Source organism: Polypterus senegalus, chromosome 6 (genome assembly GCF_016835505.1).
Source record: "Polypterus senegalus isolate Bchr_013 chromosome 6, ASM1683550v1, whole genome shotgun sequence".
Lineage (NCBI taxonomy): Eukaryota > Metazoa > Chordata > Cladistia > Polypteriformes > Polypteridae > Polypterus > Polypterus senegalus.
This window is the reverse complement of record NC_053159.1, coordinates 117,632,463-117,645,211: the sequence shown is the minus strand read 5'-3', so window position 1 is coordinate 117,645,211 and position 12,749 is coordinate 117,632,463. Positions and strand designations below refer to the sequence as shown.

The following is a 12,749-nucleotide window of genomic DNA, read 5'->3' as shown; positions in this document are numbered from 1 at the left end:
TTGTATTTATTCAATATTTATCATCATTTTTAGTTCATATTCACAACTTAAAATACCTGATATTGTGAAACATATATACATATATATATATATATATATATATACATATATATATATATATATATACATACATATATATATACATATATATACATATATATATATATATACATATATATATATATATATATATATATATATATATATACATATATATATATATATATATATATATATATATATATATATATATATATATATATATATACATATATATATATATATATATATATATATACATACATATATATATATATATATATATATATACATATATATATATATATATATATATATATATATATATATATATATATATATATATATATATATATATATATATATATATATATATATATATATATATACATATATATATATATATATATATATATATATATATACATATATATATATATATATATATATATATATATATATATATATATATATATATATATATATATATATATATACATATATATATACATATATATATATACACATATATATATACACATATATATATATATATATACATATATATATATATATATATATATATATATATATATATATATATATATATATATATATATATATACATATACATATACATATATATATACATATATATATATATATATATACATATATATATATATATATACATATATATACATATACATATACATATATATATACATATACATATATATATATATATATATATGTATATATATATATATATATATATATATATGTATATATATATATATATATGTATATATATATATATATATATATATATATATATATATATATATATATATATATATATATATATATATATATATATATATATATATATATATATATATATATATATATATATATATATTAAAAAATTAATCCAATTAATTAGAGGCTGTGTAAGAATTAATCTTGATTAATCGTATGTAATCGCACACGAATTTGCCCCAAATCGCAAATTTTTTTTTAATTTAAAACGGTTTTAGTGGGCTTACAGAATCAAATAATAGACATGGACATGAATATTGTAAACTGAAGCTGTTTTAATTTCTGAAAAAAGCTTTAAACTGCATTTGAATTCAAAACAGAAACAAAAATATCATCCCTGGTTAAAATTGGGCAGACTTAAAAATAAAGTAGTTTAAGTACTTTAAGTACATTTTCAGAATAGTATTGTCTTTAAATAATAATAACCAAAATTTCAACATAAAGTGCAGTTTTTCTTCTTAAAAAAATAAGTCAGAAACATAAAAGGTAATTTGACCAGCTTACTCTTTAAACTCTGAGTAACATTAGCCAAAATTATTTTGTACATTAGGCTAAAACAGTGTGATCATTGAACATTTTGTAATTAGATGTATTTAGAATTACTAACGGTCACGGAAGTCCAATGATCCCCAGTAAGAGCCACAAAGTCCGCTTTCTGTAATGCATCTAATTTTGCTTGCTTTTCAGTGTGCACAAAACCATGCTTTTATCAAGGCTTCGCCGGGTAGTCGAAATGATCAGTCGTAGGAACGCTTTATTCCGACTCTAACATTTTTGTAGCTGTGATGTGTGCATCAGTGTAATGGATGTACCAGGAAATCATGCATTGACAAAAGTTCCCGCTTGCTTGGAATTGAAAGTGTGATTAAATGCGCTATTTTTAACGCTGCTATGGAGTACATGCATCAAGCTTCTCAGCTGTGCTTGTGCTAAGAAAGGGAAAATTTTAAAAATAACGTAACATGATTCTGCTAACCTAATATTTTTCATACGTCCCAAACCAAGGAGATGCTAAGGTAAAATGAATCGGTAGCGCTACATAGTCAGTACATCCCTCTCGAATCAACCTCAATGTCGGCGTTAGAGGCTTAAGACTCTACAATTAGCCACAGCGTGGCTTGTCTATGCTAAAGTATGTATTGTAGATCGGGTATATATATATATTTATATATATATACCCCCGTCGCAGTGGAGAAGTAGAAGTTATGAAAAGAAAAGGGAACATTTTAAAAATAACGTAACATGATTGTCAATATACAGTAATTGTTTTGTGAGTGTTATTGAATGTTGCTGTCATCAAGGATTTGATTATCATTATTTCTTTCAATCAGGCTCGTATTTGTAGGATGTGTTCGTTACATTCCGGTTTGTCAATCGCTGTAAAGATAAGAGGTTTCATTCATCGATTAGTTCCTTACTGCATCAATAAACAGCTCGCCTTCCTTTTATCTGTGATGTGACAAACTGCATGCACGGGTTTTTTTTACACTGTCTTCCTTTAGCAGGACATTCACTTTTTCCACCGTGTGCTTTGTTTCCGCAGTAGCTGCACTTATGAATATGATTGTATGTATAAGACGCCTCATATTTTTTGCTGCCTTCTCAATTGTGTAATTCGGTTTTGTTCAGCACTCTTTGGAACTGTTGCTTTTGTCTGTGCATTGCGCCAGTTCACGCGGAGCCGCTTGGTGTTCTTGCATCGAAGGTTCCCAGCTGTACTGGTGCCATCTCGTAATGTCAGCTAAGACCCGCACTTAAAAGTTTCTCTCGCAGTTTCAATGAGTTTGTGCCAAACACCACCCTGACCATCTCATCTTCCTCTGCATAAGCACAGTCCTTCACCCGTGAACATTTACCGCAGTGTTTGTATTGGATTGCCGCTGATGGACGGCCTTATATGGGCAGGCACTAAATTACAAACGCTAGTGGCAGCCTGTCTATGAACTTAATTTAATATAAACTTACGGTTCACGCGTGCTTTGTTTCCGCAGTAGCTGTACTTATGAATATGCTTGTATGCATCATTTGCTTCATAATGTTTTTCTGCCTTCTCAATTGTGAAATGGCGCTTTGTGCTGATCGCTGTTTGGAGTTCTTCCTTGTTCTCTACGCATTTACGTAGGAGGCGTGATGATGTCACACTAAACTCCCCCACGCCATCTCCAACTCAAGACTCCATTACATTATATGGGGAAAAATAGCTTCCAGTTATGACCCTTATGCGTAGAATTTCGAAATGAAACCTGCCCAATCTTTGTAAGTAAGCTGTAAGGAATAAGCCTGCCAAATTTCAGCCTTCTACCTACAGGGAAGTTGGAGAATTAGTGATGAGTCAGTGAGTGAGTGAGTGAGGGCTTTGCCTTTTATTAGTATAGATAGATATATATATATATATATATATAAAAATAAAATAGAAATGTCTTTGTAAAATAAAAACTAAACTAAAACTACATGATGAAGAAAACTAAACTGAATATTCAAGTAAGGTCAGAAAAAATACAGAAATAAAAACTAATATAAAAAGGCAAAACTATAATAACCTTGTTCCACGCAAATTTTGCAATGATCGATCAATAGCCTTGAGCGTAAAATATTTAGTATAGCGTGTGTTGCTTTTACGTCCAACAGATGGCGCGGTTTTTCAAAAAAGCATGTTTTTACCTATCACAGATGTGACATCTATATAATGTAGGTATATAAAAACACATGCATATTCGAATGCAACGTTGTGTCAAAATTTCAAAGCAATCGGTGAAGAACTTTCAGAGATTTAAGATTCTGAACAAACGATTACATTTTTATTTATATAGATAGATGGATTAAATTCATTTTTTCCCTCAGAATTCTACACACAACACCCCATAATGACAATGTGAAAAACGTTTACTTGAGGTTTTTGCAAATTTATTAAAAATAAAAAAACTGAGAAATCACATGTACATAAGTATTCACAGCCTTTGCTCAATACTTTGTTGATGCAACTTTGGTAGCAATTACAGCCTCAAGTCTTTTTGAATTATGATGCCACAAGCTTGGCACACCTATCCTTGGCTAGTTTCGCCCATTCCTCTTTGCGGCACGTCTCAAGCTCCATCAAGATGGATGGGAAGCGTCGGTGCACAGCCATTTTAAGATCTCTCCAGAGATGTTCAATCGGATTCAAGTCTAGGCTCTGGCTGGGCCACTCAAGGAAATTTGCAGAGATGTCCTGAAGCCACTCCTTTGATCTCTTGGCTGTGTGCTTAGGGTCATCGTCCTGCTGATAGATGAACCGTCACCCCAGTCTGAGGTCAAGAGCGCTCTGGAGCAGGTTTTCATCCAGAATGTCTCTGTACATTGCTGCAGTCATCTTTCCCTTTATCCTGACTAGTCTCCCAGTTCTTGCCGCTGAAAAACATCCAAACAGCATGATGCTCCCACCACCATGCTTCACTGTAGGGATGGTATTGGCCTGGTGATGAGCGGTGCCTGGTTTCCTCCTAACGCGACGCCTGGCATTTACACCAAAGAGTTCAATGTTTGTCTCATCAGACCAGAGAATTTTGTTTCTCATGGTCTGAGAGTCCGTCTGGTGGCTTTTGGCAAACTCCAGGTGGGCTGCCATGTGCCTTTTACTAAGGAGTGGCTTCTGTCTGGCCGCTTTACCATACAGGCCTGACTGGTGGATTGCTGCAGAGATGGTTGTCCTTCTGGAAAGTTCTCCTCTCTCCACAGAGGACCTCTGTAGCTACGACAGAGTGACCATCGGGTTCTTGGTCACCTCCCTGACTAAAGCCCTTCTCCCCCGATCTCGCAGTTTAGATGGCCGGCCAGCTCTAGGAAGAGTCTTGGTGGTTTCAAACTTCTTCCACTTACGGATAATGGAGGCCACTGTGCTCATTGGGACCTTCAAAGAAGCAAATATTTTTCTGTAACCTTCCCCAGATTTGTGCCTCGAGACAATACTGTCTCGGAGGTCTAAAGACAATTCTTTGACTTCCAGCTTGGTTTGTGCTCTGACATGAACTGTCAACTGTGGGACCTCATATAGACAGGTGTGTGCCTTTCCAAAGCATGTCCAATCAAATGAATTTACCACAGGTGGACTCCAATTAAGCTGCAGAAACATCAAGGATGATCAGGGGAAACAGGATGCACCTGAGCTCAATTTTGAGCTTCATGGCAAAGGCTGTGAATACTTATGTATAAGTGCTTTCTCAATTTTTTTTATTTTTAATGAAATTGCAAAAATCTCAAGTAAACTTTTTTCACGTTGTCATTATGGGGTGTTGTGTGTAGAATTCTGAGGAAAAAAATGAATTTAATCCATGTTGGAATAAGGATGTAACATAACAAAATGTGGAAAAAGTGATGCGCTGTGAATACTTTCCAGATGCACTGTATTATGTTATTGGTATCACTGTAACTGAAAAGTTGTAACTTTTCTGAAGCACAAGTCTTCATCTATTTAAGCTTCTTCCTAAATCCAGTAGAAATGTTCAGCACACCCTCTCTCTCTCACACACACAGTGTGCGTGAGTTTTTTAAGTATAGATTAGCAGTGAGCAAATGAGTGCCATGGTTCAGATAATAGAAGTTGAACAACTAGCTAAACAACTAATCCATCCTGGCCACATGAATTGAAAGATCTGAATTCCTAAGTTATCTGCTTTTTTCTGTAAGAGAAAAAAGTTCAAATAAGCTGTAAGAACTTTTGGTTTTGTGTTATTATTGTCTTTTGCCTATATACAGTATATATAGTAGCTGTGCTACCAGGCTTTGTCCGGGTAATTTCCATAAGACCATGGGCCTCAGTTACAGTGACAAGGGTTAATCAGAAGTAATATGTAGGTAAGTAAATAAGAACTTTTCTGTATACAACCTACTATCCAGGGCCATGATTATTAGTTCAATTGAACTCCTTACTTTGAATACATCATACAATTTTCTAAGCAACTGTTACCACTGCGCCACTAGTTGCATACAATTGCACAAGTGAAATATTCCTGCTTTAGAACAATTCTTGCTTTTCCTAGTGACTTGCTTTTGTTGACGGTCATTGCAAAACACAATTTTAAAGGAAACTGTATTCTTTTGAATTGAAAATGGTAATTAGTAGGAACAATGGAAATTTTTGGTACAAGTAAGATTTCACCCTGTAGCAGATCTGTAAAAGTAGTAGCTTCAGTCATATTTGAATGTAATGCTTTGATCTGTAATCTTGTACTATGACAAAGTTTTGTGGGGTTTAAATCAAAAGACATAAACGTTGAATTTTGGTTTCCCTTAACTTAATACATACAACAATGGCATTCACAGGATGGCGATTTCACGTCCCATGAAATTAAATCCAAGTTTTAATCATTGAACAGATAAGAATAAGTGAAAAGAAGTGATTTACAATGTCCACGTTCTCTAAGTTGTGTCCATGGGGAACTCCTTTAATGAGCTGTGCAAGCATTTAAAGTGACCAAGGCATATCATCACTCCACGATTTTGTTGTACTCAGGGCTTGCAGTGGGCTGGTACACTGTACAGGGAGTTCTCCGTTTGTGCTTTGCAAACTGTAGTGTATCAGCATGCCGTGGATTGACCTCGAAGAGGGCAGCCCAGTTCTCCATAATACAGAATATGAAGACAGAATAGGAAGTACCACAAGTACCCAAGGAAGCCACTTGCTAGCCATGTCTTCTTGGAATTTAGCGAAACTTTTCTTTGTCTACATCACATCTCATTTTCCATGCAGCCCCCCAGATTGTCTCTAATTAAACAGTGAACCTTGTGTGGGCAAAAGTTAAATCCTCACACAAACTACATTAATTTGAGGTCCCTGGGTGGACATTTTAATCTCTCTCTATACTTTTTTTTATTATTTACTGGTATTGCTAAAGGCAATACTGCATCGACATTAACACCAATCAATCAATTCGTCTTCTAACACCAAACTCACTTTCCCACAAATCACAATTCCTGATATCAGTTTTCCCCTTAAGACACATTGACAGATATTTTACTAACCAAGTTATTATGATAGTTAATTTGAAACATGAGTTTTGAATATTACTTCCTGGCTAATCAGTAAAAGTTATGTGACTGGGCACAACCACTATGGATTTTCATGAGAAAAAATATAAATTGAGCTTGCCACTTTGCAGCAATAACAAAACCAAAATATATTCAGTGCAAATTAAGCCTGATGATTTCTTATGCTGCGAAGATATAAAATTGACAGTGAGGAAGGAAAAGGCTTTGCTACAGTATGGTCTGGCTCAAACAGTAGGGCTGCAACAATTAGTCAACGTAAATCGACAATAAAAAATCGTTGACGCGGATTTTTATTGTCAAAGCGTCAAACAGAACCTTCAATTGAGGCTCCAGTCACAAAGAATCAGATTGTTTTTTGTAGCTGCAATGCACTACAAGAACATCTGGGGGCAGTATCGTTTGTTATTGTTTGTCAAGACTGCACACAGTCCTACCAACGAAGAAAAACGTCTGAGGAGAAGAAGAATGTAGAGGAAAATAAATGTCTTTGCAATGGCAAGTTGAATAGAGGTGGGGGAAGGAGATGGAAATAAATTGAGACAGAAACTTTCTAAAGTGTGGGAGCACTTCACCGAAAAAGAAAAAAAAAGTTGAATGCAGATTATGCAAAGCGGAGCTTCCATTTCACAGCAGCACCACCGCGATGCATGAGCATCTGAAACGCAAGCATCCTGGAGCTGTGATGCCGCCTTACTGCACTTTTTAAGTAAACGTCACAATTCACAAAGAAAATGTGAAATTTTAATGGAACATGTATTTTTTCATGCAAAGTGTATCACAATTACTGCAACACTGATCATTTTACACACTGCAAATGAACTTTAAAAACTAAAAAAAAAAAAAAAACTGCTGCAACAATCTATTATTATATGTTCAAGATGAAACTGAAGCCATTTATTAAATTCAGTAAATCACCGAGCCAACTGTGCTTGAACTGGCTGCAAGTAAACACACAGAGATAAATGCTGATGATTACAGGTTCGTCTAGTGCAGCGGCCAAATCCCAGAGACAGTGATGCTGCAGTGCTGCCAGGGTCGGCAGTGCTTATGAGCTGGCTGCTCAGCGAATGTACAGCACTGACTGATCAGCTCCGGCGTGCTGCCAAATTGCTCTGTGAAGCAAATATAGCCAGTTGCGGGGTTCAATGAATGCACGTCGCCGAATATACTCACCCCCTGCGTGCTGGCAAAATGCACTTAGACATGACTACAGCCGGATTCAGCATTCAATGAATATACATCGCCGAATATACTCTTTGGTTCTGGCGTGCTGGCAAATTGCACTGAGAAACAACTTTAGCTGGTTGCGGAGTTCAATGAATGTACGTTGCCACATATACTTGGCTTCGCCATGCTTCCAAATTGCACTGGAAACTAACTCTAGCAATTTGTGGCAGTTTTAGGGTTAAATGAATACTTGTTTGCTAACGTGTTTCAAGCTACAGTAAACGAGTGAATAGGTGTAGCTGAACCGTCCTTGTTTTTTTTTCTACTTTTATTGTATAATATTTGAGTTCATATAAACTCTCTCTAACTAACGTTAGGTAACTTGTGTTTTGGAGTATATCAGTAATTAGCTTGTTACATATTTTAGTCCGTTATTTTTTTATTTTGGCATAATATAGTACATGATGTGATAAACTACAACACTTTTCCTTCAGAGTGTGAAGATTAAAACATCTTTCTCTATCTGCAAAATCATTCTCGTGTGTTCCTGCTACCTCTACTCCCTCTGAGCGGCTCTTCTCAGCAGCTGGGAACATTGTCACAAAGAAGAGAGGCAGCCTCAGACCAGAGCATGTTGAAATGCTCACATTCCTGTGCTGCAATGAGGAATATATGAACTAAATCAGTTATAAACTGTACATTATTGTTTTATTTTATTTGTATTGAAGCTTTATTTAAACTTTTGGACTTTAAGACACACCAGTGGCCATTTTTGGTTAAGTTAAATGCACTTTTTTTTTTTGTTTACAAACCGTGTGCACTTTAGTTTGTAGTGTTTAATGTATTTCTTTTTTATAGTGATGGTCACACTAATATAAAACATCTGATTCATATGTTTCACTGGTTGTTATTTTAATTTGATCATTACTAATTTTAATCGTGTTAATGCAGAGACATCAGGGTGACATTCAGAACAGGATGTGCAACCACAGGTCGCAGGCACCAAAATAGTCAGGCATGAAATAATTGTGACTAATCGGAAAAAAAATTGAACGATTAGTCGACTACCAAAATAATCATTAGTTGCAGCCCTACCAAACAGTAATTCTGTTTGACGATATCCAAAATATACTACATATTGCCATACAGCTATCCTGGTTAACTAAGCTGTCCCTACGTCTCACTTAAGAAAGATTTTTCTTTTGTTGCAACTCAAAGTTAACCATGTCAACTACATATGTTTATCCCATACATCTGTTACATTAACCATGACATTTTGAAGGAGTGCATTCCGATTTCCATCATATTTCACCTTTAGTTCTACAGGGACCTTATGTACATATGATTCACATGGTAATGGAAATAATCTGCAGGATTAAATTTATCAAAAGAGTCTGAAATTGTGAAAACCTGGATGATGTGATTGTGTAGCTTTCTGTGTTCAAGACTAAAGAGGCTCATTCTTTTAGAAAAAGGAAAAAAAAAAAAAAACTTTTACTTTAAAACTGGACAGCTCCAAAATCTTGAATGTATTTTTGTAACACATTTACCTTAACCAGAGCGCAGTCACCTTCATTATAGTGCCATTATTAACGGAATGACTCTAGAATCTTAAAGTAAAAACAGCATGTCTGTGCCATTTTTGCACTTTCTTACCTGGAGGATATCTCTGTGTCTCTGAAGTGTGTGCATCAATGCTGCATTTAAAGATGTAACACCTGGTGTGTTGCTATATTCTGACATTTTGTCATTGACTCCTGTCAGCTGCAAATTAACAAAAGAACAAATTAGCTAACAAAAAACATGGTAAAACACATTAAATACCCACAACAGCGAACAAAATCTTTTTACACAATGGCCATTGTGTCATGTAAAAATTAGAAAGTTAAGCTATTGATTTTAAAGTGGTAAATACTAGATTGATGGCTAACATGATAAAGCATGCTTATCGTGGATGTACCATACTTACGTCTGAACATTTGATAACAAAGCTCTTTTAGCTGACATATTTTTCAGCAGAAATTTATCAAGAAACACTACAGGGACTCCTTTATATCTACAGCAACATATCTTTATAGTACCTCATGGTGACTGTGACTTCTCCTTTGGTCTTTAGTAAAATCAGAAGTTTTCTTTCTTTTCAGCTATTCTAGTGCATATTTGTTTGTTATAATATAATATTTATTAAAAACTCCCCAAGCACAAATAAAGTGCTATCTACAAATTAAAATGCATTCAATTGCATTTATCCAAAAACAGCTTTTAAAATATTGAGGAAAAGCTCAAAAAAAAAAAATTAACAGCAGAAATGGCATTGACCTTTGCAAGAAGTTGTTCAATTTCCACAGCCATAGTTTCAAACATCCTATCCTGTGTAGAGTTGTTGAGAAGTGGTGTGGTGTCAGAGCTGCAAAGCAAACAACAATACAGATCTCAAAAACTTGCATTTCTCACTTTTGCTCTACACATAACATTGCAAAGCTCTATTATTTCTATGTATTTTGGCAGCTCAGAAAATTTGGAAAGAAATTACACAGGAATAAGGTGTGCAAGAATTATCCAAATTAATGGCTATACTTTTAAAGTTACACTGTCCAGCATTAGAACAATACTGTTAGGCACAATGTGTTGAAGCAATAGCTTTTTACACATCATTTAAGAAAATAATGCAACCAGAATAAAGATGAGATTTCCATTCTTCAGTAATAAATTATTAAAATACACATGGAGAAATTACACAAAACAAGAAGGAGGGTTTATTTCACACAAATTTCACTATCCCACACCCTCTCACTCACTACTATACCACCTCATCTTATCCACGCTTTCAGCAGACCCCCATCCTTTTTCATTTAAGGCACTGAGGTTTTAATAGTCGGCATCATACCTTTCTCCTCGACGGCCCTCTCTGGAGCTGCTATAGCTGGTGCAAAGTTTGCTGAAGGATACCAACTTGAGATCCAATTCATTTTCTAATTGACGTGCTTGTTTCCGCAAATCTATAGGAAATATTTGCAATATATTAACGATAAACATTAATCCACTTTGACCTTTCGCTTCAATGGCACAAGAAGCATGATCTCTTCAGCTAAACGTCTATCCACTTTCTCACTCCCTTTTTAAATTCCTGAGTCTCACGGGGGCCGAAGTCCGCCCGGAGGCAAACGAAAGAAAAGTGAGAACCAATCCTGAACGGGACGCCAGGGACACACTTATAGGCGCACACACTATAGTACTCATCCATTTACTTTCCAAATTCAATTGAACTTACAAAAAGACATTTATTTTGAATAGCAATCATTCTAAACTAGAAAATACGGTTCCGCCTGTAGAAATGTCAGTCTGTTTCATCTTGATCACACTGCATCCATTAATGTGACTACTCGTATAGCTCAATTATCATGAAGATCATCTGTCGAACATAGTTATTTCACAGAGTAGTATGGGCCGACTGTGAATGCCACTTAAATATACATTAACGGGCTCAGACGTGAGTCCAAACTACACATAACGTCAGGCCACCCGACAGCAGAACTGAACAACATAAGCTAAACGCTCTTAGACTATAAAGTTGTTGCCGCCCAACTGCTCACATGTAGCCACTAAAACAAACCAGCAACAGCCTCAGTTTGTTTTACAACGCAATGCCAACTCACCTTCCCAATAGTTGCTGCTTCCTGCAGCCATTTTTTCAGCGTTGTTATTCAACGTCATTCGAAGTGAGTCGTGCAACCGGAAGCACCCAAAAGACCTCGCGAGAGTTAAAGAGTCCTCCACGTGAACGCTCCTCGCGTCTCCGCCGGCACAGTACATTTTTAGGTTTGTGAGTGACATCATTCGCTATGGCATGCAAAGGCATAAGGTAAAGAAAGCGTGACGCACCAACTGAGTACCTACGTAGGTTGTTTAATTGAAATACACTGGATATTCCCAAACAATGTTGCTGCCCTGGAGACGCCTGTTACTACGCCTCAAGGGTTCTTATTTATAAAATTTCTTGTGGAGTCGAGTATCAAAAGTATGCGTACACAAAAAAAATCCGATTTATAAAACCTGATGTACGCGTACTTGTACAAACTTTACCCTTTATAAACAATCATCTTGTAAAGGTGCGTATGTGCATGCGCCTTGAAACAACCATAAATGGACTATGATAATTAACCTCATACATATGCAATCACGACGCTGCACTCTTTCATTGGCTGGTAGAGTATCATTATACCTGACTCATCGAGACTCCACCACCTGCATTTGAGAAGAGGAGTCCTATGGTGTGCATGACATTGTAGCACCTCTTCTCTGTGTCCTGGGGCTCAGGTAAAGGCATAAGGTTCCAGTGTCAGGAATGGGTACCCATTAACAACCTGGCACATATAATGACATGGTTACAATGAATAGTGTAGGCCATATGAAAACTGAGTTTTACCAACAAGTCATCCATAACGTACTCGCTCACCTTCAGCAAGTCATCTGCCAATGCTACCTTGCCTCAAATTAAACAAATCACAGGTTGAGCCAAGCCACTGAGCCACATGTTTGTAGGTCTAATCTTGGCATTATAGATGAATAGCAAAATACCCGCGCTTCGCAGCGGAGAAGTAGTGTGTTAAAGAAGTAATGAAAAAGAAAAGGAAATATTTTGAAAATAACATAACATGATTGTCAATGTAATTGTTTTGTCACCGTTATGAGTGTTG

General features: G+C 35.7%; 1 protein-coding gene across 1 annotated transcript in view; it reads right to left on the bottom strand.

The window, feature by feature from the left end:
- The window catches only part of gosr1 (golgi SNAP receptor complex member 1), a 101,960-nt gene extending 90,154 nt beyond the window's left edge, over positions 1-11,806 (bottom strand). Inside the window, exons 1-4 of the mRNA XM_039756910.1 lie at positions 11,709-11,806; positions 10,940-11,051; positions 10,372-10,459; positions 9,709-9,816 (exon numbers count right to left, since the gene is read on the bottom strand). Coding sequence (XP_039612844.1) covers positions 9,709-9,816; positions 10,372-10,459; positions 10,940-11,051; positions 11,709-11,766 — 366 coding nt within the window. The 5' untranslated portion in view covers positions 11,767-11,806. The remainder of the gene's footprint in view (positions 1-9,708; positions 9,817-10,371; positions 10,460-10,939; positions 11,052-11,708) is intronic.
- Positions 11,807-12,749: the final 943 nt, after the last annotated feature.